This window comes from Monodelphis domestica, chromosome 1, assembly GCF_027887165.1.
Source record: "Monodelphis domestica isolate mMonDom1 chromosome 1, mMonDom1.pri, whole genome shotgun sequence".
Taxonomy (NCBI): Eukaryota; Metazoa; Chordata; class Mammalia; order Didelphimorphia; family Didelphidae; genus Monodelphis; species Monodelphis domestica.
In genome coordinates this window covers 422,657,946-422,685,186 of record NC_077227.1, presented here as the reverse complement: position 1 = coordinate 422,685,186, position 27,241 = coordinate 422,657,946, and the positions used below count along the sequence as shown (strand labels likewise).

The 27,241-nt window shown below is 36.9% G+C and overlaps 2 protein-coding genes across 3 annotated transcripts in view; one reads left to right on the top strand and one right to left on the bottom strand.

Moving 5' to 3' along the window:
- The window catches only part of MORN5 (MORN repeat containing 5), a 67,102-nt gene extending 53,851 nt beyond the window's left edge, over positions 1-13,251 (bottom strand). The window contains exons 1-4 of one of the 2 annotated variants that reach the window (XM_001370347.4): positions 13,105-13,251; positions 11,462-11,609; positions 6,436-6,547; positions 3,432-3,563 (exon numbers count right to left, since the gene is read on the bottom strand). In XM_001370347.4, the coding sequence (XP_001370384.1) occupies positions 3,432-3,563; positions 6,436-6,547; positions 11,462-11,609; positions 13,105-13,151 (439 nt within the window). In that variant the 5' untranslated portion in view covers positions 13,152-13,251. Of the gene's footprint in view, positions 1-3,431; positions 3,564-6,435; positions 6,548-11,461; positions 11,610-12,876 lie in introns of both variants that reach the window. The other variant, XM_007474595.2, reaches the window with a different exon arrangement.
- NDUFA8 (NADH:ubiquinone oxidoreductase subunit A8) lies at positions 13,249-26,291 on the top strand. Its single transcript, XM_001370314.5, has 4 exons — positions 13,249-13,484; positions 17,441-17,604; positions 23,196-23,361; positions 26,022-26,291. The coding sequence occupies exons 1-4, from the start codon at positions 13,434-13,436 to the stop codon at positions 26,157-26,159; spliced, it is 519 nt and encodes a 172-aa protein (XP_001370351.1). The 5' UTR covers positions 13,249-13,433; the 3' UTR covers positions 26,160-26,291.
- Positions 26,292-27,241: the final 950 nt, after the last annotated feature.

Here is a 27,241-nt window from a genome sequence, read left to right as displayed (position 1 = left end):
CTGTTCCTCCAAAGGTGATTTTTATGCTCCTTTGATGTAGTCTATTTCGTTCGGTGCCGGGGAGAGGAAGCGTGTGGCGTCTAGATTGCAGCCATGATTATCTGGAAGTCCCCTCAGCTACTAGTATTAAGAATTTATTATTTGGGGGGAAAACTGGGTAGCTCAGTGGATTGAGAGCCAGGCCTAGAGATGACAGGTCCTGGGTTCAAATCTGGACACAGATACTTCCTAGCCGTGAGACCCTGGGCAAGTCACTTAACCTCCATTGCCTAGCCCTTATCATTCTTCTGCCTTGGAACCAATGCACAGTATTGATTCTAAGAAGGAAGGTAAGGGTTTTTAAAAAAAATTACTATTTGACAACAAACACTATTGGAAAAACTCAATTAGAGTCCACTAGAAATTAGGCTTAGATCAACACCTCATACCATATACCAAGATATGTTCTAAAAGAATATAAAAAGTCACACCATAAAAAGTTAGGGGAACAAAGAAGAAATTACCTTTCAGGTCTATGGATGGGGGAAAGCTCATGATCAAAGGATAGGGAGGACCACAGATGATAAAATGTACAACTATGATTACATAGCACTAAATTTTTTGCACAAATTCAATGCAGTTAATATTAGAATAATAGAAGGGAAAGTAAAATGAGAAAAGTCTTTGTGATAAGAAAAATAACACTAATTATAGAAATTAACAATTTTTGAAAGACTTAAGAATTTTGATCAATGAGTGATCAATTACTATTTCAGAGGACAGATGATATTAAATGCTACCCACCTCATGACAGAGTGGTTTGGATTAAAAAAGCATAATAAGATGAATAGATATGGTAATTTGTATTGCTCAACTATGCTTACTTGTTACAAGAGTTTTGAATTTTTTTTCTAGTCTATATATGTGAAAGGGGAGATGAGAGAGAGAGAAAAAAATACTTGATAATTAGAAATCAATAAAATAACTAATGTTTCACATCTTTTCATCTTTATAAAACCTTTAAGCTATATATCAAAACAACCTTGCTAAAAATACAAAACAGCGTTATAAAGGTGTAAATAAAACAACAAATAGAATACAGGCAGCAGTGTTTTATAAATAATAATCTACAACAGAACACATCTTGATAATCATACATTATCTTGAAAATGTAGAGAATATAAAATCCCATTATATTGTTTGTTGATTATTAAAATATTGTATATTAATCACCAGTACAAAATATAAAATTCCATTATAAATATTGCTTGGTGACTATAAAAATATTGTATATAAATTATTAGTGCAAAATGGAACCTTAATGACTCTATGAACAAGGTTTCTCTCGTGTTTACATCAATATCATAGGATTGATGAAACAACAGATAAACTGATAATCTTAATTATTAATCAAAAAGGCACAAAACAAACAGACCTATACTCACTTAAGGCATGTGTTACTATCCTAGTAGATATCCAGAAATGAAGGAAACAAGCATTTCTTAAGCACATACTATGTGCTAGGCACTGTGCTAAGCTCTTTATAAATATGATCTCATTTGATCTTCACACTAATCATTTGAAGTAGGTGCTATTATCCCTATTATACAATTGAGGAGACTGAGGCAGACCTTGGCTAAGTGATTTGTCCAGGGATCAGAAAGCTAGTGTCTGAAGCTGGATATTCCTGACTCAAAGTCCAGCACTCTATATGTGCCATATCCACCAAACTGCTTCTGGTCAGCACAGAGTACAAATGGAAGAGATTGCCTATAGTTTATGAGGTCCTCTAGTTAACTCTTATTTGTAGATTATATTATGTTTCCTTTATAATTTCATAAAGCATTTTTGAGCCTCCTAAATGACTTTCTAAAGGCATCCAAAAGATTTCAGCTTGACTATCTCCATAAGAAAAAAAAAACACAAGTAGATAAAAACTGATTATAATCTAGATTATGAAATATAATAGTATGGAAGCTCGTAGAACTATTTTATTAATACCTACATCTTGGCTAGGTACTATAAATATACAATGAACTGGGCACAAAATTGAATAGGAATAAGAGAACAGGTTGAATAGATATTGTTTGGAAAATTCCACAGTGTTTTCAATTACAAAATCACAGTGTTTTAACACCAACATTTACCTGAAGCTATATAGCTATGAATCATAGAACAGTAGAGTTTCAAAGGAATCCAATTCAATGAAATGTAATAAATGTTTATAAAGAGCTTTCTGGATAGAGTGACAGGCCTGTAGTCAAGAAGATTCAAGTTCAAATTTGGCCTCAGACACTAGTTGTGTAACCCTAGACAAGTCACTTAACTCTGATTCCATTTCCTCATCTATAAATAATTGGAGAAGGAAATGGCAAACTATTCTAGTGTCTCTGCCAAGGAAACCCCCAAAAAGGGATCACAAAGAGTTAGAAACAACTGAAATAATTAAACAAAAAAAAATGCATAAAGCAAGGCATTTATCTTTCCAATGATACAGAACCAAAAGTGAAACAGTCATTGCCCTTAAGGAACTTACATTCTAGTAGGAGTATACAAAATATACAGTAGTAAGTAAATATAAAATAACTTGCAGAGGAAAAAAGTGCTACAAAGTAGGGAGCTCATACAGGAAGTACCTGACCTATACCTTGGATGGAGCAGGGACTATTAAGTGACAGAACTGGCAAGGATTGTAGTATACATGTGAGGGTCCACTTGTGCAAAGACATCTAGGTCCAAGATATCAGTCATGATTAGGGAAGAGGTAGAAGGCAAGTTTGCCTGAAATAGTGAGTCTAGTGGGTCTAGAAGGTCATCTACTAGATGGAGGGATGGAGGGATGGTTATAAAATAGGCTATGGACTACTACCTTCAAAGAATTATACATAAGAAACTGCATAAACCAATCATCAAAGATATATATATATATATATAGACATATATATATATATACACACATATGCAGAAAAGAATGTGTGGTAGATTTGAATGAGGTTGAGGAATAACTAGCTTATATTCTGCACTAGCATCCACATAATGTGGAGATCTAAAGGAAGGCCCCTTATAATGTGAATGCCCCATGGAGAGAAGGCAGGAAGTGGTTGGTGTATGATCTGCATCATGGAGGGGATGTTCACATTGACAAGATCATAGATTTATTTCAATAATAAAGTAGTTTTTTATCCCTTTTAGCAGGAACATTTTAAACATCCTAATAAACATTTGCTGAATGTCATGGCCATACATTAGGAATTAGTAGAAATATTTTTCTGGACCAGTAATAAGAAGAGAGATATTCTTTCTCTTTACATGCAGTATAAGTTGTGTAGATTATCAATGAGTGAATTGGTATAGTACTTGGGCAATCTTTGGGTTTTTTTGACTGCAATGATATTCCTATTTTGACCACTAACATGTATTTATGGATAAATGGGAAGAAGAAATGAGCACACCTGCATTTCTCAAGAACCGATTCCTGTAGTCTCTGACCACCCTAGTTTCAGGGTCATAGAATCCATCTCCACAATCATAACAACCTTCAGGAATTCTTCGAGGAGGGTCTAAGTTGGTGAGCTGAGAAATTCCTGAAAGGGACATAATATGATTAATTCACTTTTAGAACTGGATTATATAGTTGGGTTTATAGTACATAGTTGCATCTATTATATGATCCCTTCAGCTCTAGAATTCTTTCTACATTTTTTTCTAAACTTTAATACTCTATATTCTAAGATTCTTCCCAGCTATAACATTCCATGCTCTAAGGTCCCTTTTGGTTCAGATATTCTATTATTTCTCTTTTTAAACAACCCTTACCTTCCATCTTAGAATTAATACTGTGTGTTGATTCCAAGGCAGAAGAGTGGTAAGAGCTAAAGAATGGGGGTTAAGTGACTTGCCCAGGGTCACAAAGCTAGAAAGTGTCTTGGGCAAATTTGAACCCAGGATGTCCCATCTCTAGGCTTTATTATTATTCTTATAAGATATAGAGAGGAAACTGCTAGAGAGGAGAAAAGATAATTGTTGTAGAGGAAGCAAATTCAAAGTGTACTGAGGTTGAGGCTGGAAGATAAGGGTTCTAACCATCATTCATTCAACTGAAACTCCAAAATTACTGATTATCCTTAATTGTCAATTTAATACACTTTTAAAAATCTTTTTGCTCATTGACATTTCTGCTGCATTTGACACTGTGGATCATGTTCTCCTCAATACATTTATCCCTTCCACATTGGGGGGGTTAGAGGCACAGTACCTCCCCCACCCCACCCCTTCACAATCTGGAAAATTCACATAAAACTTTTTGACTCTCCCTTTGTAACAGAGAAGAATTTTTTTATGAGGTGTTTACAGTACTGTATTGTAAATTTTGGACCAACTATGCATTTCTGCATTTCTAAAATTTTCTGTTGTCTACAAGCCTTTGCAAGTCTGCAGCTTCCACAAAACTCCCCCAAAATTCCCATTTAATTTCTTATTTCAATTCATGATATATTAAAACTGTGATGGAGAAAGTCATGAAGTAGAAGGGATAACTGTACTTATTTCTTTCTAGGCTTTCATGATACTGCTCTCTCTTAGATCTCCTCTTATTTTTCGGTCTCCTTTTCTGGTTCTCCATCCATGTTATATCTATTAACTTATTGCTGTTTCCCAAGCTATATCCAGTCCCTCTTTTCCATTCATTATACAATGTCTTTGAATTATCATCTCTATGCAGATGATCCCTAATTCTATTAACCAGTCTCTTCTGGCCCAAAGGCATCTCAAAAATCACTATATCTGAAAATATATATATGTAATTATAAAAATATATCATTAGCTTTCCCCCTCAAATCCCTCCCCATATCTGAACTTCCCTATTACTATAAGGAGCATCTTCATCTTCCTAGTCACTTAGGATTGCTACCTCAATGTCATTTTTCTTCATCCCATATACTGAACTTGTCATTTTTACCTTCACAACATTTCTCATTTATATCCTGTTCTCTCTACTCCCACAGTCACTACTCTCTTCTGTTTGGCATTTAAAGTTTTCATAACTGATTCCTTCCTACCTTTCTAGGGGTCTTACATTTTATTTTCCTTCACCCACTCTATGATCCATCTATATTGGCCTACTTGCCATTCCTTGCCCCTCAGCTATTTTCCAGACACTTCCTCTCCTGTCTCTTTACTTTTGTGCTGGTTGTGCCTCCACTTGTAATGCTCTTAGTTTCCCTGGCTTCTTTCAAAGTTTGTCACAAAGTCAATTTGCTATAAGAGTCCTTTCTTAGTCCCTCCTGCTAATGCCCTTCCTGCCTTTCCAATTCACTCAGCATCTGCTTCTCTGCCCGGTTTCAACTCAATGGAACAAGATGCCTCTCCCAGGATAAGCTCATCATCACCAAGCTGCTAATGCAAGCCAGGATCCTCTTAGTCTCCTTTCCCCTCTGACTGGAGGGCTGGAAGGGAAAGAAAATAAATCCCTCCCAATCCTTTCCTGTATAGAAAGAATTTGGACTGGCCCAGATCACTCTACTTTGCATCTGTTGCAGCCTGGTTTCAACTCCAAGGAATAAGAACAGACCCCTTTCCTTCTCTCTTTTGTGTCTTATGTTTCCCCATTAGATTATAAACTCCTTAAGGGCAAGGACTGTCTTTCTTTTTCTTATTTGAATTCCCATAATTTAGCACTTTGCCAGATACATAAACAGTAGGCACTTAAATGTTTTTGGTTAATTGAATTGAATTCCCAAGATTACCTTCTATTCTCTGTAGATCATATATAGTTGGAAAAGAATATGCATGAAGATGACTTTCAAATCTACATGTCTTTTTTTTCATTCTCTAGATTTATATGTCAAAGCACATGATAGATATCTCTACCTTGATACCCTGCCTACACTTCAAATTTGCCATACCCCAAACTGCCAGGTATAGCTATAGTAGACAATTGAATTCAATTACTAATATTACCTTCTATCTTTTGTGTGGATAATTTATATGTACCTAATTTCCATGTTACCTCTCCCATCAGGGAAGAATCTGTTTTTGCCTTTTTTTGTAACATTATGATGATGATGATGATGGAGCATAATGCTTGACACATAGTGAATGTTTAATAAATGCTTTCTGACTTATTAGATATGGATGAAACCTCAGGTAACTCTCTTTACCATTTTAGGTCTTAGTTTCCTAATCTATAAAACTGTAAATATATTTGTACTATCTAACTCTTAGAGTTATTGAGCCGATGCTCAAGATACTATAGCTATGGGAATAAATATCATATTGGAAAGATTTTACTGTTAATACTATCGTAAACATTGCTTAAAATGTTGATGTTCTATTAATTTCTTCAACTCTTTGGTTTACTTCAATAAAAATTTTTTAAAGCAGTCTATTATTTTCCCCCAATTCCTACCCTTACTGCTCAGTTTCTACATTATATAGAAAGGAAAATGAATTTTGTACCTGCAGGCTTCAGACCTTCACAGATTTCAGTGTAAAATCTTCTATCATAGCCATCACAATAATGCCATTGTTCTTCATCGTACTTTAGGCCATCAGCAAAGGTATAGTGCCCCTGAAAGAGAAGTCATATACCCATCTAATGAATCTGAGACCTGGGAACAGACTAAACATCTCCACCTTGATGCCCTGCCTACATTTCAAAGTTGCCATAACCCTGACCAAATTCAACATCTTTCTCCCTAAAAGTTCTCTGACTTCTGACTTTTCTATTTCTGTTGGTGATATCACCACTTTTTCAGGCACCTATATTAAAACTAATCACTTTTTTTAAACCTTTCTTTCTCTCTTCTCCATCCACGGTAACTAAGTTCTATTGACCCTATATCCACAATGTCTTTTGAATCAATCCTTTCCTTTCCATTCCCACTATTCCCATCCTCATTCACTCTTATTATGTCTTGCTTGGATTATTTGAATATCCTTCTTACTCATTTGTCTGCTGTTAGTCTCTTGCTTCCCCTGTTATACTATTGTCAGATTTCTTTTCTTAAAATAGAGATCTTATCATGTCACTGTCCTTCATAGCCTTCTTCTCCCTATGAAATTCACAGAAAAAAAAATCATTTCATTTTAAATCCTTCACCTAGCTTTCAACATCTCATCTACTTTCCTAGACATCTAACACAACTACCCTGATGAATATTTAGTGTTCCCTGTACATGATGCCCCATTCTTTCTTGTTACCAAATCTTCATTCAAGCTGCTCCTAAAATGGGTAACCCTCTTTCTTAGTTATCCTGTTGTATCTCTCTCTCTCTCTCTCTCTATACACACACACACACACACACACACACACACACACACACACACACACACACACACACACACACACACACATATCTTTCAAGCCTAATCTTCAATGCTACCTCCTTTAGGAAGCCTTGTCTTTCCCTTTTGAACACCTACATATATCTCAGTATTTTTTCTTCTCAATGGAATTTATCACATTTTGCTTTGTATTAATTATTTTTGTCCAAGTCTTGTCTCCCCCACTAGACTGTACATGCCTTAAAAGGAGAGATCAGAGCTTTGTTGCTCCACTCCTCATCCCCTTCTCCCTCCATTTTGCCAGTGCCAACCACAAGTATATGGTATATGGTAAGTGCTTACCATTTGTCATCTGTTGAATGATAATTATACTTCAACTTTTAGCTTCATTTAAATTATTTATACAAAGAATCCTTAAAGGTGATGAGAGATATATTCCAGAGGTCCTTGAAAGGAAGGAGGATTCTCAAGAACATATAATAAAGGCTGAAAAGGGAAAATTTAGAGGACTCTGAGGAAAGGAGGGACTCTTCTCAATTAAAACTCTTTTGCTTTGCCTATTACATTTGTCATTTTTAGGTTGCTCACTTGTATCTTGGAAAAGCATTGGATTTTGAGTAAGGGGCCTCACTTTGAATCTTGGTCCTAATATTTACTAGCCATGTGACCTTATACAAGATTGATAGGTTTATAGGATTTAGAGAGGGAAGGGACTTTGGATGTCATTGTGGTCTAATACCTTCATTATTTTGATGAGGAATTTGAGACCTAGAGAGGTAAAAAAATTGTCTGAGGTCATATAAGCTTCGCAATATAATGAAAAGAATTCTGAATTTAATATCAGATATTCTCAAATCTCAGCTCAGATACTTACAAAGTCACTTTTGTGACCCTGGGGAGGTCATATAATCTCTATAAGTATCAATTTCCTCATCTGGATCTCATAAGATGAAAGCTCTGGTGCTTGGTGTTTAGAGTTGAGGGAAGGGATACAAAGATAAGTAAGATATGAGCTTTGTCCTTTGGAATTTACAATTCAGTGAAAGATGAAATTTATAAACAAATGGCTATAAGATAGAGTGTGGTAAGTGTCACTGAGAGGGACTGAGTGCTGTGGGAATTTAGAGATAGAAGACCTCAAACCTGACTGGTGAGATTAAGAAAGGGAAGGACTTCCTAAAGGAGATGGCATTCGAGATGAACCTAAAAGAATGGAGAGGTTTTCAACAAAAAGAAATTCAGTGAGGAGGGGTGAAGCTCTTCTTTCTATAAATCCTGTGATCTTAGGATAAGTTATAAAATGAGGATTCAAATCCAGGTCTTCTGACTCTAAAGTTGGTACTCTTTCTACTACACTCTCTATAATATTTTCCTCATTTGTAAAATGAGGCAGTTAAGTGATGCAGGAGATAATGTGCAGGGCCTAGAGCCCAAATCTGACCTGTGTGAACTTTAAAAACTACTCCACCCTATTTAGACTGTACTTTAGGAGAAGATGAAGTTGTAACCTCCTGATTGAACAATGAAGGTTCTTAAGTTCTTACCTTATAGTGAAGCTAGAACTTTAAGCTAAGTCTATTTTTAGATCTAATACAAAAAAGTGTTAAGTAACTATAAAGGTTAAATTAATCACAAAAAGGTCAAGTAACTCACAAAAGGTGAACTTAACAAAGAAGTGTTAAGTAACTCTAAAGATATAATCAAATCAAAGAAGGTGAGAACTAAAAGTATGGGCAGTCCTGGAGAAAAAGCCTTTAATGTCATTGGTAAATGTGAAACTTTAGAGGTGGGGACACAAGGATGAAAGATCTATATTTTTTAGATTTTTTGTCTCTCAAACACTCTCTCACTCCTTCCCTGATTGGCAGTGAAGAGTTAGCTGAGAGCTGCATGCTGAGCCTTTAGGCATTTTAGTGTGGCTACAAGCTATTGTCTGGTTAAGTGGTGAGTTTCTGGCTGAATTTTCCTCCTTTACTTTCCAACTTTTTCCTCTCAGAAGCCTCTAATCTTCTTCAAAGACCTAGAGGTGGGGAGTTTAAAACTCCCCCTGGCATAGGCTAGGTAGGAGAAATCCTATATCCTCTTTCCTCCTTCTCCTTAAATTCCTTCCCTCTATATTAATTAAATTACCATAAATTTCAAGACTGACTTGGGAATTTTATTTGGCAACCATTTAAATCTAGATTTAAAGTCACAACCCTAAAATTATCTGACACCTGAGACACTTACTAGATGTGTGATCTTGGGAAAGCCACTTAACCTTTGACTATTTCAGTTTCCTCAATTTGAAAATGGGGATAACAAGTACCTACCTCATATTATTGTTGTGAGAACAAAATAAGATATTTGCAAAGTGACATAGTAGGTATCATACAAATTCTAGCTATTATTATTATTAAAATAGGGACAAAAATCTTCGCATTTTGTATCTGTTCAAGGGCTCCTGTTCTTGAGGAGACTAGATTCCTACTGTGTCTCCTGAAGAAACTGAGTACCTTTGATGGGGGCTAACAGTGGGCAGTATAGGGTAGTAATAGGAATGGGACCCTCATACTATGAAATCTTGCATTTCTCAATAGTTAGAACTGCTTAAATATCAACTAAAAAACCTGTAGTTTCAGTATTAGCCAAGCATGAATTGTAGATTGTTCAATTACCCACTCTGTGTACTGGATCTGTGACATCCTATACTAGGCATCAGCTTTGAACCTACTCTGTTTTATTAATTACTTACATTGTTCTTGGAAATAATTATCAATCCCTCCTAATTAGAGAAATACAAATCAAAACAACCATGAGGTATCACCTCACACCTAGTAGACTGGCCAATATGACAGTAAAGGAAAATAATAAATGTGTTGGAGGAGATATGGTAAAATTGGGACCCTATGGCATTGCTGGTGAAGTTGTGAATTGATCCAACCATTATGGAAGGCAATTTGGAATTATGCCCAAAGGGCTTTAAAAGAATGCATGCCCTTTGATCTAGCAATACCACTATTGGGTTTGTACTCTAAAGAGATAATAATAAAAAATATTTGTACAAAATATTATATTCATAGCTGCACTCTTTGTGGTGGTAAAAAATTGGAAAATGAGGGGATGCCCTTCAATTAGGGAATGGCTAAACAAATTGTGGTATCTGATGGTGATGGAATACTATATTCCATGCTATAAGGTGCTATAAGGAATGATGAACTGGAGTATTTCTATATGAACTGGAAAGACCTCCAAGAACTGATGCAGTGTGAAATGAGCAGAAGAGAACATTGTACACTGAAAGTGAAACATCATGGAACTATCCAATGTAATGGACTTTTCTAGTAGGAGCAATATAATAATCCGGGACATTCCTGAGGAACTAATCAGAAAGAATGTTATCCACATTGACAGAAAGAACTATGGGAGTAGATATGCAAAAGAAAAACTTATGACTTATTACTTGTGTATATGGGTATATGATTTGGAGTTTGAGTTTTAAAAGATTGCTCCATGGTAAAAGTGAATAATGCGGAAATAATTATCAAATGATAATATTTGTACCATCCTGTGGAATTGAATGTTGGCTCTGGGAGGGGGGAGGGAAAGAAAGTGAATCATGTAACCAGGGAAAAATATTTTTTTAAAATTAAATTAAAAAAAGAAATAATTAATAACCTATAGTGGTCCTCCAAAGTACCACATCCCCCCACCACATTCTCATTTTAGAAGGGTAGCAAGCCCTCCCTCACAATGATAACTGATGACTAGGTGGACAATGGAGGAACATGGAATCTGTGCACTAGGGAGTCTGGCATTCCAGGACAATTCCCCCAATCTTGTGTATGCCCCTTATTCTCTATGGCAACAAACTCCAAAATGTACTTCCACCTGAGTTTAGAAAGGGAGATGCTAAACTACCATACCCCAATAAATATGCCAACCCTGATCCACAGTGTGTGGAAGCTGCCACTCCACAACAGAGCTGCTACTTCATACTATCAGCTTCAAAGAGGCTACTCTATCAGCCCCTGGGCTTATCAATCTAAGTCTACCTGTTTAGCCCTCAGACTATTACACCTGCTATTAGGCCATTACATCACCAAAAACCACTTGTTCAAATAATTAGTTTTTTTCTTCTGGATTGAATGGAGTTTGAGTCTCCCCCTTCTTGGGGAGAGACCCTCCTACAAATTTGGGGGTGTTTCTCCCACATCACCTTTATGATTCTTCCTTTTTCCCACGTGGCTTCATATTTGCTCCCACTAGGAAAGTACAGCGTTCCTTTGCCATGAAACATTCCATCTTTCATTAGCCCTTTATATTTTGTATCCGTGGGGAGAATGTAGATGGCCTCACCTTCCATTCTATTTTAAGAAGATATAGAATTTCATGGAACATTATTTTCAATAAGACAAAAATTAAAAACAAAATGTTTGGGAAATTGGAAAATGGCTAAACATATTGTGGTATATCAGTGTAAAGGAATTTTACTGTGCTACAAGAAATGACAAATATGAAGAATTTAACAAAACATGAGGAATCTTATATGAAGTGACAGAGTGAACAGAGCAGAATCAAAAGGACAATATACATATATTACAACTAAATAAATGAATACAACTTCAAACATCAACTCAGATAAAGAAAAATGGACCATGTTGAAATTAACTTGTGAGACATCCTTTTAACAAACAGAAAAGTACTAAAATATAAGGTTATATGTAAATACCACCAAATCACTCTTTGACATTATTTCTGTTTTGGGGAGGATTTATATAGTGAAATCAATTGCGAGGATACTAGAGTTTTAAACTGCATAATATGTCAAAACAAAATTTATCAAGGAAAATTTTGAAAGAATAATTTTATAGAATCCTAGAAATATTACCACTGGAAGGGGCTTTAAGAACAAAGAATCTGTTAGAGATACAAGTCTAAGATCATAAAACATTAGACTATTGAATTTGGGAAGTTAAGAGATGGAAGAGCTGTTAGGGTATAAAATATTAGAATGTAGATTTTTAGACCTGAAATAGGTCATAGAACATTAGTGCTAAACTGGACCTTTAAACATAGAATATTAGAACATAGAAGGTTAGAGTATGAAATCTTAGAAAATGGAAGACAGAGTGTTAGACCTGGAATAAAACTTAGAATATAGAGCATAGGGGTAACCTTTATTATCATGAAATGAGAAGAGAACTGAGGCCCAGGGAGGAAAAAGTGATATGCTGAAAGTCACACAACTAGATAAAAAAAAGCAAAGCTTGGAGAACCGAGGTTCATTTCAATTCACCAGGTAGCCTTTTCATATTAAGTGAAAAAATTTAAAGTCATAATTCAAAAACTGGAAGGAGAAAAAGGCAGTTTTTAGTCATATTGGGCCAGGGTAGGTACAGACAAATGTCACAACACAGTGTCTCCATCTCTTCAACTTCAAAATGAAGGGTTGGTCCTTTTCAGCTCTGACAGTCTATGACTCTAACATGGCCTTAGGAGTCTGGGAGGGAACGGGGAAGGCTGTACTTTTGTTGAGATTTGGGATTATGAAATTTGACACATTTAGGGGAGATGGGGTCAAAATATGACAGCAGAACGGTATTGCGAGTGCTTAATCAATTCAAGATATACTTGGTCGAGAGGGCGGCGCTGTCCTGATAGGGCCGGCTGGTGGAAGCGCGCTCAGGCTTAGTTGGGCCTCGTCGGGTTGGCTTGAGGACACCGCAGGGGGGCTTCTTGTTATAACAGACGCCGGTATGACAAGGCTGGGGTAGGGAGGAGTTGTCCTCTGATTCTTCTAATATCGGTTCCATCTTCTTGCAGGCCTATTGCCATGCGTTTACAAAGTCCTTTCCTTACCTTCCATTAACATATTCACCACAGTACTGGCTACCCGTATACTGCATAGCGTCCGCTCAGTCCTCCACGTTCAGCCGGCGATACTGTGTACAGCACCCTCACTATAGCAACTGGTTCTGCGCATGCCCTGTCGCCCCGAGAAGTCAACGTTCCATTGCGCTTGCGTACAGCTCTTGCTCTTGGGCTGAGTGGCGGCCTGGTCTAGATCCTGCGTCAGCGCATGCGCTATTGCGGTGCGACCCGGGAGCGGAGTTCAGGAAAGGGTAGTTCAAGGAGAACCGGGCTAGACCGGGCCGCTTTGGAGCCCGTCCGCTGTCACTGCCGCCGCCATGCCAGGTGTGGTGGAGCTGCCCACCTTGGACGAGCTCAACGTACAAGAGGTGAGGCCCTGCTCTCAGTGAGCAATTGACAGAGCGAGCATCCGAGCCCCGGCCCTGCACTTTCCGGGCCTGGCTTCTCTGAGCGTGCCCAGGAGCCTTCTCCCAGACCGTCCGTCGGTACCTCACTCCTTTTCCCTCTCCCCCAGGTTTCTTTTCTCAGCATCCCGGAATTCTCTTCCCTGTCACCCGCATTTCTTTCCAGACATTCGTATTCCTTTTTTTAGTTAACCCCGCATTCCTTTCCTAGTCACCTCAGCTTTCTCTTCCCTGTCACCGCATTCTCTTCCTAGTTACCCCTCTTCGCTTTCTAGCCCCATTTTCTTCCTAATCACCCCCAAATTCTCTTTCTACTCATCCATATTCTCTCCTAGGCACCTTTCATTCCATATTTAGTCACTCCTTTTTTGTTTTCAGCAACCACTGTATTCTCTTCCCAATCACCCTATCCTTTCTTCTTAGTTTTCCCTCTACATTGTTTTCATATTGATCTCCATATTCTATTTCTTAGCACCCCCTTTCTGTTAGCATCTTTACCCACACATTTTCTTCTCAGTCACCCCTCTACCTCTGTTTTCTTTCTAGTCATATTCTCATCCTAGTAATCTCTCTTCTTCCTTTGTACAGAGGACTTCAAAGAATCCTTACTCATCATACAGCTACCATCTAAGGCCTTGAGAACTCTCCTGGGACCTAACTTCCCCCATCCCTACTTTTACTTTCTGAAGAACAGCACTTTTGGGAGCCTAATTTGTAGACCCATAACAAATTGTCTATTCCGTGGGCGCAGCTGTGACTCTCCCTATAGGGCAAGCTCCCCAACTTCCATTCACTCCCTGAACAAGTAATTGTTGACCTCTTCTTCCCTGTTTATCTTTCCTTTGACTCTTTACTAGACTTGAAACCTTCCTACCCCTTCCCATTTCCCACCAAGAATGCTCCCCAGTACCTTTGGAACCTTACCGTTCCACCTCTTCTCTCTAAGTCAAAAGCCTCTGGTCCCTCCAGACTTTCCTGTTCTTTTAAAACCATAGCACAAGTCCTTATTTGGGAACCCTGAGGAAGACTCATTATTAGCCAGTCATCATATTTTCTCTCTTTTCTGCTGTTGGCAGTCAGATGTTTCAATGTCTAGAAGTTGATAGGGTGTCTATGCATAGCATCAGGAGAATTACTTTTGGGCAGTTGACAAAGACCTCAGACTCTAGTTGTCACCTGTGTTTTGTAGATTGTTACCAGGAAATAGCCAATAGCAAAAGTTGGGCCGAGATACCTGGGCATTATGTGTTTCTGACTGCTATGGATGTCAGCCTGACCTTGTCTGTACTGTGTTGGAGGGGAAAGAAGAATATTTAGAATTAAAGATGACTCAAAAAAGATCAATATTCTAATAAAAGTATGAACCATCACTTGGAATAAATGCTTCTTGATTTGTCACCTACTTTTTTAGGGTTGTGGAAAGTGAAATTTTTTGGCATGAATGTAAGAATTTTTGTTTGTTTTTGGTTATGTTTTGTTCTGTTGTTTTCTTTCTTTCTTTTTTTTTTAGAAGTGTGAATAGGAACTAGACCTGTGATTTCATTTATAGAGAAACTCTTAGGTGAGGAAACTCCCTCTGTCAATGTTGGTCTGTTCCAATCTTTTCTTCAATTTATATCTTCAGAGAGTTGCTGAGAGTACTGAGATTAAGGGCAAATGGATTAATACTTGAAGCCTGATTTTGAGGCCAGGTGTGTTATACTGTAAAAGATTGTGAGGAAAGCAACCTGTCTTATTTAAACTTTGTATTTCTCTGGTCATCTAACCCCATGCTCTGCATACAGTGTGCCTTTAAGTGAAGTAAGTACATTAATAAATGACCTACTTAAAAAAACAAAAAAACCAAACAAACTCTTACCTTCTGTCTTAGAATTGATTCTAAGTATTGGTTCAAAGGCAGAAGAGTGGTAAAGGCTAGGCAGTGAGGGTTAAGTGATTTGCCCAGAGTAACAAAAGTAGGAAATGAATGACCTGCTTTTTAACCCTGCAGAGCTTGGTGATCAGACTTGGGTTTGAGTCCAAACTCTTAACACTTACTTTGTGATTACTTTAAATAGGGCACTTAAGGTTTACAACCCTCAGTTTTCCCCATCTGAACCTCTGTCAATAAGATGAAGAGAGGTGTGCTGTCTATTTCAGAAGGTGGTTGGTAGGGTAGTGTTATCTAAAATCTTAAAAGTGCCCTCTAAATGTGAAGTGTTATTGTGATTATGAGAAGGAAAGTGGTACTTGTGAAATAGTTAAAGACTTTTCAACCAATAGGAATCTCTTGGGAAAAGGTACTGAATAATTGTGTGAGGATAGTAGATAAACAACTCTTAATGACTTTCAGTTCAACAAATGTTTGTTGGAGTATTGTCTGTGTTGGAGGTTCTGAGATAATTCTGGATTGGGGATAAAGTCCTGGACCCTCCTCTCTTCTCCCTCTTTATTGTTTTCCTTGGTTATCTCATAGCTCCCATGGATTTAATTACCATCTTTATACTTTATACAAATCTGCCTATCTAGCCCAAACTCTGCAGACCCTCCACCTGCCTTTCAAACATCTCAAACTAGAGGTCTAGTAGATGTCTTAAACTCAATATGTTCAAAATGGAACTTCTTATCTCTCTCCCTAAAACCTTCCCTGCTCCTACTTTCCTTGTTACTGTAGCAGGCAGCTCCATCCTCTTAGTCCCTCAGGCTTGTAACCTAGGGAGTCATCCTGGATTTCTCACTCTCTTTCACTGTTTCTTTTCCCCTTAACCTTCCCCAAATCAATCTGTTGCCAAGGCCTGTCAATTGCACCATTGCAACATCTGTCATATATGCCTCCTTCATATATGCCCCTTCTCCTCTGATACTGCCACCACTCTGTTACCCTCATTACTTCTCACTTTGATTATTACAGTTGGTATTTATTACAGTTGGTGGGTCAGCCTATCTCAAGTCTTCTCCCATTCCAGTCTATCCTCCACTCAGCGACTAAAATGATTTTCCTTAAGCAAAGGTTTGATTATGTAACTACCTGCTCAGTAAACTCCATTGGCTTCCTAAATGCCCCCAGAATCAAATACAAAATGCTCAATTTGGCATTCAAAACCCTTCATAACCTAGCCCTCTTCCATTTTTCAGTCATCTTCTACTGTACTCTCTGATACATGACTTTTCAATTCAGTGACTATTTTTGAATGACACTTCATCTCTCAGCCCTGGACATTTTGTTATTTCTTATTTATACAATATATATATAGCTTGCTTTGTTTATACTTGTTTGTATGGTATCTTCTTCATTAGATTGTAAGCTCCTTGAGGGCATAGATTGTCTTATGTGTCTTTTTGTATACCCAGTGTTTAGTATAGTGGCCCATAGTAGGCATTTAATAAATGTTTATTTGTTGATTGTTTTGATTCCCAAATATAAATATCATTTTTCTCTCCCCTACCAGATCTGGCTCATATGAAATGAGTGTGGCAGATAATTCTATTATATTTGGCTTTCAGAGTAAAAGGCATTGGTCCTGTTTGGAATTTGCAGTTGTGTTTCTACCGATTTTTTTTCCGTAATATGAATCTGCTGATGATACTGATTATTTTCTGTGCATACTTCGGAGACTAGAATCTTTTCCTTAGGAACATGGCATCATTTGACCATTTGGGCAGTCTACATTTTCTTCCTTACCTTCTTTTTTTCCACAGCAAATATATACATAATTTCTATTGTAGTTTTCTGTAATTATTTCTATAAATATTTCTCCTTTTAAAGAGGTCTTTGAGGGCTGTTGCCTATATTTTGAGACAACTTACATTCTGATAGACACAGTCATTAAGATAGATGGCAAAACAGCATTCATTTTCTCAAAGAGCTTACATTCCAATAGCATGAATATGATTAAGGAACTTGTCACAAATATGTGATTCTTCTAAAACTTTTCCTGCAGGTGAGTGTCAGTTCTGCTGTTCTAAAAGCTGCAGCCCATCATTATGGCGCTCAGTGTGATAAAGTCAATAAAGAATTTATGCTTTGCCGTTGGGAAGAGAAGGACCCAAGGCAATGTTTAGATGAAGGGAAACTTGTCAATCAGTGTGCTCTGGAGTTCTTCAGGTAAGGATTGTTTTATGTAAATATCTTTGTGCTGATGGCATCACTTTTGTTTAATTCAATAAAATGCCTATTATGTGAAAAGCACTATAGTAGGTGCTGGGGATACAAAAACAAAATAGACCTTGCATTCCAAAAACTTATACTCAGGGTAAATAACACAAAATTATTTGAGACAGGACTAATTAGCAGTAGAGAAGTCAGGAAAGGTATAGAAGATATGACACCTGAGCAAACTCTAAAGGAAGATAAGAGAATCATAGACTCAAGAGATATAAAGTACTTTATAAGTTATGTAGGCAGAGGCCAGCTGTAGCACTCCTCTACATTCTGAACCTGATGAAAATATAGTTGGAAAATATTTAATAAAATAGAACATTAGATAATATTAATTTGTAGTTTTCTAAGTTAATTTTCCTGTAGGAATCCTTACGTTTAGTGGCCCCCATTTCAATATGAGTTTCATACTGTTGATCTGGTGCAACCCCATTATTTCACACAGAAGAAAACCAAGGCTGAGAGGTTAAATAACTTCTCTAAGAATGTATAGCCGAGCTGGGGTTTGAACTTAGTTCCTCTCACTTTTAAGTCTAAAAATTATGCTAGAAATGAAGAGGATAAGGCATTCTAAGCTTTAGAAATAATTTTTATAAATCCATAGAGTTGAGAGAATGTCAGACTTGGGAAATAGCTTATAAAGTTTAGCTAAAAGGTATTATTTATAGAGGATAATAATGTAAAATAAGACTTTAAAGTTGTCCTCATGTACATTGGCAATAACACTCAGAAAAGGCAGCTATAGGGACAAATTTTAAAATAGGTGAGGAACTTCAGGGGGGAGACATAGTATATATTTTCCATTTGTACTATCTGTGCCCTTCATAATAATATGGAATTATTGTTTAATAATATGATATTACACTAACTTAACTCATATAACTAACAGCTTATTTCTCATTTAGGCTTATTCATTTACAAAATCTTTCATTACTACAGCTCTGGAAGTGTGTAGTACAAGTATTATATCTTATCAATGAAGCAACTATGGCCTAGACAAATAATTTGGTCATGACTCAAACCTAGTTCTCTTGACTAATTTAATGGCTTTTCCTACTATATCATATTCATTTGTGAAACACGGATAATAAGATCTGTTGGAATTAATTTAGAGAAAACCCTAAAAATTACTATAGAAATTGGTGGTCTTTATTTTCTTAAAGGCAGTTCTTAGTATAGTAATTTCTTAAGGTTTAGGTATACCATGTTCTTATAGTAAAAGTTTCTCAGCTTAGTCCTCTGGTGCCTGAAATTTTCCTTGGGAGAAAGCCATTAATCCTGAAAATGTCAGAGGCTGCATTAGTTTGTATAGATTTTAAGGTGACAGGGATGAGCTTGAAGTCACAAATAACCTTAGGAGACTGATTAAAACTGTCCTAAATCATGGAACTATAGAATATTAGTGCTAGAAGGAACCTTGGAGTCTATTTAGTGCAGCCTTTTCATTTTACAAGTGAAGAAACTGAGGCCCCAATATTGACTTAACCACTGCCTTACAATAATTAGTGGCAGAACCAGGATTTGAACCTGGTGTCCTAATTCTTAAAGGTGCAGTACACTTTCCACTGGATTATTCATTCCTGGATTAAAAAAAAAAACACCCATTAGTGTTCCTTTTCAGAGTTACCCTGAATTGACTTCTACCATTATCAACATATTGTGTAGAGGTACACCTTCTATTAAATTTGTTCTGTTAAAAGGTCATGAATATATTATAACTGGATTTTTTTTGACTGAATATTTGTTACAAGGAATTTGTTTTCTTTCCTGGTCATTGGGGAAAGTGGAAGTATGAGGGCGAGAAGGCAAGTTTTGTTCATTGAAATAGGATAAAAATAAACAAGAAGCACAATATAGTCAAATTCTACACTATACTTTCATTTAACTGGTTACATAAGATGGAAACCAGATAGCCACACTCTAAGGGTGCCCTTGATGTCTAATTAGAGTAACTCCCAAGAGCCTCTAGTCTCCTTGCCATTTCAATTGGAAGTTGTTCTTAAGGAATAAATTTGCTTCTTGTTAAGGTTTTACCTCATTGTATTCAATTCAACAATTCAATTAAAAATTTATTAACTCAGTAGTACAGAGCACCATGCCAGGTAAAATACTGAGGTGGGTTCAGAACATAGAGAATAGTTTCATTAGGATTTGTGTAAGGAAAGAGAATAGGAAAGAGGGCTCAAGGCACAGTTAGGTGGCTCAGTGGATAGAGAGCCAGGCTTAGAGTTGGAGGTCCTGTATTCAAATTTGTCCTCAGATACTTCCTAGACACTTCCTAGCTGTGTGACCATAGGCAAGTTACTTCACCCCAATTGCCTAGCTTTCAATACCCTTCTGCTTTGCTTCTTATTCAGGTATGGTTGTTCCAGTTCTGAGATACTATGAATCAGTTTTGCCTGCCAGTTAAATTTTTAAATTCACTCATTTGGCAATAGGAAGTCATACTAAAGATTTTTGAGCAGAAGAGGGACATTAGTACATCTCTGTTTAAGAATTTTTTTTTTTGGTAGCAGTAAGAAGAATGGATTGGAGAGAGAGAGAATGAAGGCAGGAAGACCTTTTATGAGGCCCTAGTTGTTAGGAAAGGCAACATGCTGTAGTGCTTGGACTAAGCTAGACTTAGAGGTAGGAAATGTTCACATCCCACCTTTGACAGCTACCTACTTGGTAGCAGTGTGACCAAAGGCAGTTCACTTACTATTTCTAAGTCTCAGTTTCCTCATCTGTAAAAAATGAGAATGAAAGCACCTGTAGTACTTTTGTCTTATAGGTTCAATTGAAATATAGTATATAAAGCACTCTGCAAACTTTAAGAATCTATGCAAATTAAAAGTGAGTTTTTGCAGTAGTCTCTGTGGGTGTAATGAGGTCTTTTACTAAGATAATGGTCATAGGAATAAAGAGAGAATGATTGTAAGCTATACTAATAACTTGTTAATTGACTAGACTTGAAAGGGAAGTGAAAGGGCAGAATGGAAGATAACTCTAAGTTATAAACAAGGGAGAATCTCAGGTCTTTCTCCCCTTTAGTCCATCCTCCACTCTTCTGTCACATTGATCTTACTAAAGAACAAGTCTGACCATGCCACTTCCCTATTCAGTAAACTGCAGTGGCTCTTTGTCACTCCCCTAGGATCAGATATGAAATCTTCTGTTTGATTTTCAAGTTGCTTTATCAGCTGGCCCTCTCCTCACAACTCTGGCCTCCTTTGCTATTCCTGGAACAAGATAATCTCTGTTCTGACTGAGCATTTTCTCTGGCTGACCCTTATGCCTGGAATTCTCTTCCTTTCCATCTCTGCCTCCAGGCTTCTCTGGCTTCATATCCCAGCTATAAAATCACAGCTTCTACAGGAATGGTTTCCCAGGCTCCCTTAATGCTAGTGCCTTCCTCCTATTGATGATCTCCAGTTTATCCTATATAAAGCTTGTATATCACACAAATGTGATAAACATCTGTATATACACACTTGAATTAATTTTTAGATTTTGTTTCCTGTTGTCTCCCTCTTTAGACTGTGCGCTCCTTGAGAACAGGCTTTTGCCTTTCCTTGTATCTCTAGCACTTAGCACAGTAGCTTGGCTCATAGTCGATAGTAGCCTGGCAGTTGGAGATATGTAACAAATGCTTGTTGACTGAAAGTAAGAGAATGATAGTGCTGAAGATTTAATTAATGAACTCACAGTGGACATATTGAGTTTGAGGTGCTTTGATGTCAATTGGGCTTGCAATTGAATGCATGCAGGTTTACCATTTAAATTTTTCTAGGACCAGCTAATAATACTGTCTTATTGTTAGGAATAGCATAAGATGGGAGTGAGTAGGAGTGGGGGGAAGAGTGGATGGAAGGGGATTCACATTAGAGACTTTGTCAGTGGTCTAAACTTTTAAGAACCAAAACAGTTTTCCTTCTTTCAGTTGGAAATCTCTAAAATTAAGTATACATTTTCTTATAAATAGAGAATACTTAATGTAACATGACTTTTTCTTGATGATCCACAGATGTTATAATGTATATCACTTGATACAACATTCTGTAAAATAATGTGTGCTTAGTGGTTTTATACTTTGACTTCTTGTAGTATTTTTTGTAGTATTACAGTCTTCTCTCTCATAGTCATTGTTTCTTGCTACTCTTGACTTCCCTGCCACTGCTACTGTTCTCTGCACCCCCTCTTTATTGCTTTTTAATTTGCTATTTCTAATCTGCTCTAGTTTTAGGAACCAGATTAACTTTATCTATTTGAATTGACTTATATCAAGTGTAAATAGACTCCTTCTGAGAGAGATTTAGGGCCTTAATTCAGTGATAGATGTTTGACTTCTCTGTGGCCTTTTAGGCCAATTTCCTGGTCCTTGGGTATCTTTCAATAATAGATCTTGCTACACAATCCAAGTTTTACTGCACAAAAACATCACTGCCATAATAGAAAGTGTTAGACTTGGAATCAGAAGGTCCATGTTTTAATTTCTTCACATCTTTTGATTCTTTGTTTCTTCATTTAAAAAAAGGTAATGATATTTGTGCTATCTCCCTTGTAGATGTCTTTTGAGCATTGAGATAATGTATGTAAAGTATTTTGGAAATAAAATTTGATACATATATACACATCAGGATCATCATCATCATTACTATGATTATTATTATTACCTACTACTTTTATCTCATTGTTTTATCTAATAAACATTAATTCAGTGCCTTCTGGATTCCAAGAACTACATTAAGGATAAAAAACCAAAAATGAAATAGTTTCTGCCCGATTGAGAAGGATGACATGTTTACAGATTAGTAAAAAAAGAATCAGTGTGGAGATGAATGGAGAAGTCAAATAGATAGACCCCTTGTAGGAAGCAGCACTTTTAGTTGACTTGTGCAAGAAACTAGGGAGTCCTGTGAAGGAGAGGTACAGAAGGCATTTATTCCAGATCTGTGTAAAGGCATGGAGATAGAAGACAGAATATTGTTTAGGTCAGTATGGTGAGAACAGAAAATGTGTGAAGGATATTTAATGTGTAGTAAGCCTGGAACCAGAGGCTAAAACCAAATTGCGTAGGATTTGTTCCAAAGAAATAAATATTTCTTTTTTTTTAAAAAAAGACATCATTTGAAACTTTTGGAGTTTCTTAATCAGGAAAGGAATATGATCAGATCTCTGCTTTTGGAGCATCAATTTGATAGTTGTGTGGAAGACTGATAGAAAAGAGTTTTTAGTTTTATCCTAGAATTCCATAATTAATCATAGAATTTAGAATTGAAAAGGACTTTAGATATCACCTAGGTTACTTGTCTGTCCCTCACTTAGTTTTACAGATGAGGAAATTGAATCTCATAGCGATTAAGTGATATATCCAGATTACAGTTAGATGATTAATGAACACACAAATAACAGAGTCAGACTTTGAACTCAAGTTGTCTGCTTTTAATTGCAATCTTTCTGTTTCATTATGTTGCCTTCATGCTTTTTCACATGCTTATCATTTCTCTCCCCTTTTTCCTTCCCAGTAAGCTAACTTCCTATTTCTTGCCTTTCAGGAGTATAAAGTTACACTGTGCTGAGCCTTTTACAGAGTATTGGACCTGTATTGACTATTCTGACCTTCAAGAGCTTCGCCAATGTCGCAAGGAACAGGCAAAATTTGACAGCTGTGTTCTGGAAAAACTAGGCTGGGTACGCCCTGAGTTGGGAGAACTATCAAAGGTAAAAGATTTGTAGTTTACCTTGTTCTTGAACCAATAGTTGGGTAAGGCAGGAGGAGCAACTTGAACAGAAGTGGGGGAATATGCTTATTGAGGTTAATTTTTAATTGGCACTTTGTAAACATGGTGGGCTTCCTGAAATCCAGGTGTGCAAAATAGAAAATTGAGTGGGTGATTGATTACTCACATTTAAGAGAATTTGTTTTGTAGAAAGATGCCTTCCTAGAGTGCTTGTTTTCAAATCATTTCATTTGGAAAAGGGGGGCAGAGGCAAGAGAGAAAGGAAAGAAAAATGAAACATAAGTAAGGCAAGGGTAAGATTATGATGTAAGCCAGTAGGAAAAATAATAGCCTATTATATGGAAATTCAGAAAACTTGGGGATTCCTCTACTAGCAAATCACTTTTGCTGAGACTCAATTTACCATTCTGCAAAATGAGGGAGTTAAATGAATCCTAACACTCCATGCTCCATGCTTATCATTCTAAAATGCCTTCTAGTTCCATCATGTGTTTTCAGAATCACGTCTAGTTATATAGTATTTGCTAGTCTAAGGGTCTTTTCCTATAATGAATTTCAGGACCTAAGTGGCCATCTAGCTTTACTGATACTTCAAAAATTCCTTTTAAAGATACTTCAAGAATTCCTTTTAAAATATATCCAACAACAGCTTATCCAGCCATTGTATGTGGACTTACTGTCTCCTGGATCAGTCTATTCTTGATTATTGGAAAGCTTTTCCTTATATCAAGATTAAATTTGCATTTTTAAAATTTTCCACATATTGTCTTCTAGGACTAAGTGAAACAAGTCTAAGCCCCTTATGACATTCTTTAAATCCTTAGGAGCAACTAATGTAACCCAATCTCTTCTGTAGATCCTTCATTGTTAGCCTCATATGGTATAAACTTCAGATAAACTGAAAGCATTTCACATCATCCTGATTGGCCCCTTATCATCTTCTCTAGTTCATCAATGTCCTTCCTAAATCTGGTGTCCAGAACCAAATATAACATTTCAGATGTGGTCTGATGGGGGCTGAGGATAAAAAGACTCTTGCCTTCTTATTTTAAAAAATATATATATATATATATATTTTTTAGATTTAGCACTCTGAACTGTATTCTTATAGGACCATGTTTTTGTGTTCTTTTGTGTTCTTTCCCTATCCTCTTCCTTTGCTTCTGTCTCCTCAGTATGTGTCTTTTAAAACTTCAAGTTGGTTGAGTTCCCTATACATCGGCATAGCCATATCGTGCTTTTTCTTCCTCATTGGAATTTTCTCTCTGGGTCTCTAGAATTTCATTCTTAAGAGTTTCCTAGTCCAATCATTTCCCCTGTACAATTTTAGTATATGGATCATACTTATGAACATTAAAAGAATAAGTTCTCCCTAAAGTCTAGGATACATATACCATCCATTCCTTTTCCTTATAGAGAATCCATCTCTAATAAATAATGTATAATTAATCTATCTCTTATAAATAAAAATCTCTAAGATTCTACAATTATATGAAACTGTACTTGAACCCAAATTTTCTGGAGCGCATCCATTGTATAAAACAGGGCACACTAATCGAATTTTATGGGATATGATTAAAGAGTCGTTTTTGCTTGTCACATGCAGCATGTGACTTGTTGGAAAGATTCTTAACATTTTGCAATGTTGGTGTTTTTAAATTGCTTCTTAGTTTTTGAGTATATAATCTCTGCACCTGGTAGGAATGCTATCAGTGTGACCTTGGGCAAGCCATTCAACCTCTCTAAGCCTCAGTCCCTCCACTGAAAAATGAAGGGGTTAGGCTTGATGGCCTTTAAGTCTTGTATAGCTTTACAGCTCGTGATCTTCAGATGGGACACACTTTGGGAAGGTTCTCCATCTCCTTGGCTTTGTTACCAGTTAGATATGGCATAGATATCCTCTGCATAAAACTATTTTAATAACAGCTCTCATTTTAGCATTGCATTATAGTTTACACAGTGCTCTCTTCCCCAAATCCCTTCTTGAGTAGATTAGAGTATTATTATCCTGAGGATAAACTGAGGATCAAATCAGGGAAGACACCAGCCTAAGGGGCCACAGGTAGGTGGTAGGTTGGTAGAGTTGGGTTTCCATCCCACATCTTCAGATTTCATGTGCTGGTCTCCCAGGAGTCGCACACTAGAATGTTGACAAGGACTTAACACTAGGAATGGGTTTGGAAAGAGAGGATAGAGAAGTCCAGAGGAGAATCAGTAGTTTTCCCCAGAGACACCCTGTTGTGGTAGAGAATGTACTTGTTTAGAGTCAGAGTACCTGGGTTCAAGACCTTTTTTGAATATCTATTATGTATTCATGGAAAATTCACTTCATCTCTTTGGGCCTCAGTTTTTTGGTCTATTATTTAATAAGGAGGTCAGCCACAATCTTTTCTGAGGGTCTATCACTTCTGAATTCTGTGCAAAGCTCTTAGTCGAGAGCGACTCTTATTCACATCTGGCTCCCACAATGACTGCTTGGATGACTGTGGGCAGGTCATAATCTCTGTTAACTTTTCTGTGGCAACTGCTTCAGGGGATTGTTGTGAAGAGTAATTTTTAAAGCCTAATAGAAATGGAAGTGCTTCCTACTGCTTACCTATTTCTTAAAACTACATCTGCTTCTTTTCCTCCCCTTTCCAGGTTACAAAAGTGAACACAGACCGACCTCTACCAGAGGATCCCTATCATTCTAGACCAAGGCCAAAGCCAAATCCTGTTTTTGAGGGAGACTTGAAGCCTGCAAAACATGGTAGCCGATTCTATTTCTGGAACTGGTAGAAGAAGAAGCTATATTTAAGGAGCTCAAACTCAAAGACAGCCTCAAGCAACAAGTACAGAATTAAGACTCCTGTCAAGCTTGTCTTCAGGACCAGCAGGTCCTTTCCAGGAAAATAAAAAAAGAAAACCTAATTTATGTGGCTTTGCATTTTTAAAATTTTAATTAATTAATTAATTAAGAATATTTTTCCATGGTTACATCATAATTCATGTTGTTTCCCTCCCCTCTCCCATAGCCAGTGAGCAATTCCACTGAGTTTTACATGTATCATGATCAAAATCTATTTCCATATTATTAATATTGGTAATCGAGTGATCATTTAGAGTCTACATTCCCAATCATATCCCCATCGAACCATGTGATCAAGCACTTGTTTTTCTGCTGTGTTTCTACTCCCACAGTTCTTTCTCTGGACATGTGGATAGTGTTCTTTTTCATAAGTCCCTCATAACTGTCCTGAATCATTGCATTGCTGCTAGTAGAGAAGTCCATTACATTCGATTGTGCCACAGTGTATCAATCTCTGTGTATAAATGTCCTCCTGGTTCTGTTCCTTTCACTTTGCATCACTTCCTGGAGATCTTTCCAGTTCACATGGAATTCCTTCAGTTCATCATTCCTTTCAGCACAATAGTATTCCATCACCAACAGATACCACAAGTTCCTCAGACATTCCTCAGTCGAAGGGCATCCCCAAAAAAATTTTCCAATTTTTTGCCACCACAAAGAGCGCAGCTATGAATGTTTTTATACAAGTATTTTCCCTTATGATCTCTTTGGGGTACAAACCCAGCAGTGGTATAGCTGGGTCAAAGGGCAGGCAGTCTTTTAGTACCTTTTGGGCATAGTTCCAGATTTTTGCACTTATTTTATATTGTGCCCTGATCCTTAGTAAAGATTGAAAGAAAATTACTTAATTTCATTATATTTTATTGAACCTTCTGACTTTTTAAGATGACTTCCCATCCTTGTTTTTAGACTCCTAGAGTACTGCTATTTGTGTTTCTTTGGTCTGAAAAAATCACCAAGCTATTATTCAAAAGATCTGAATTTGAGTCCCATTTCTTTTCATTGACTTTCG

Coding starts and splice junctions, on each gene's coding strand:
- NDUFA8 (XM_001370314.5), top strand. CDS start 13,434: ATGCCAGGTGTGGTGGAGCTGCCCACCTTGGACGAGCTCAACGTACAA. Junction 13,485..17,440: donor ACGAGCTCAACGTACAAGAG/GTGAGGCCCTGC, acceptor CTTTTCCTGCAG/GTGAGTGTCAGTTCTGCTGT. Junction 17,605..23,195: donor TGTGCTCTGGAGTTCTTCAG/GTAAGGATTGTT, acceptor CTTGCCTTTCAG/GAGTATAAAGTTACACTGTG.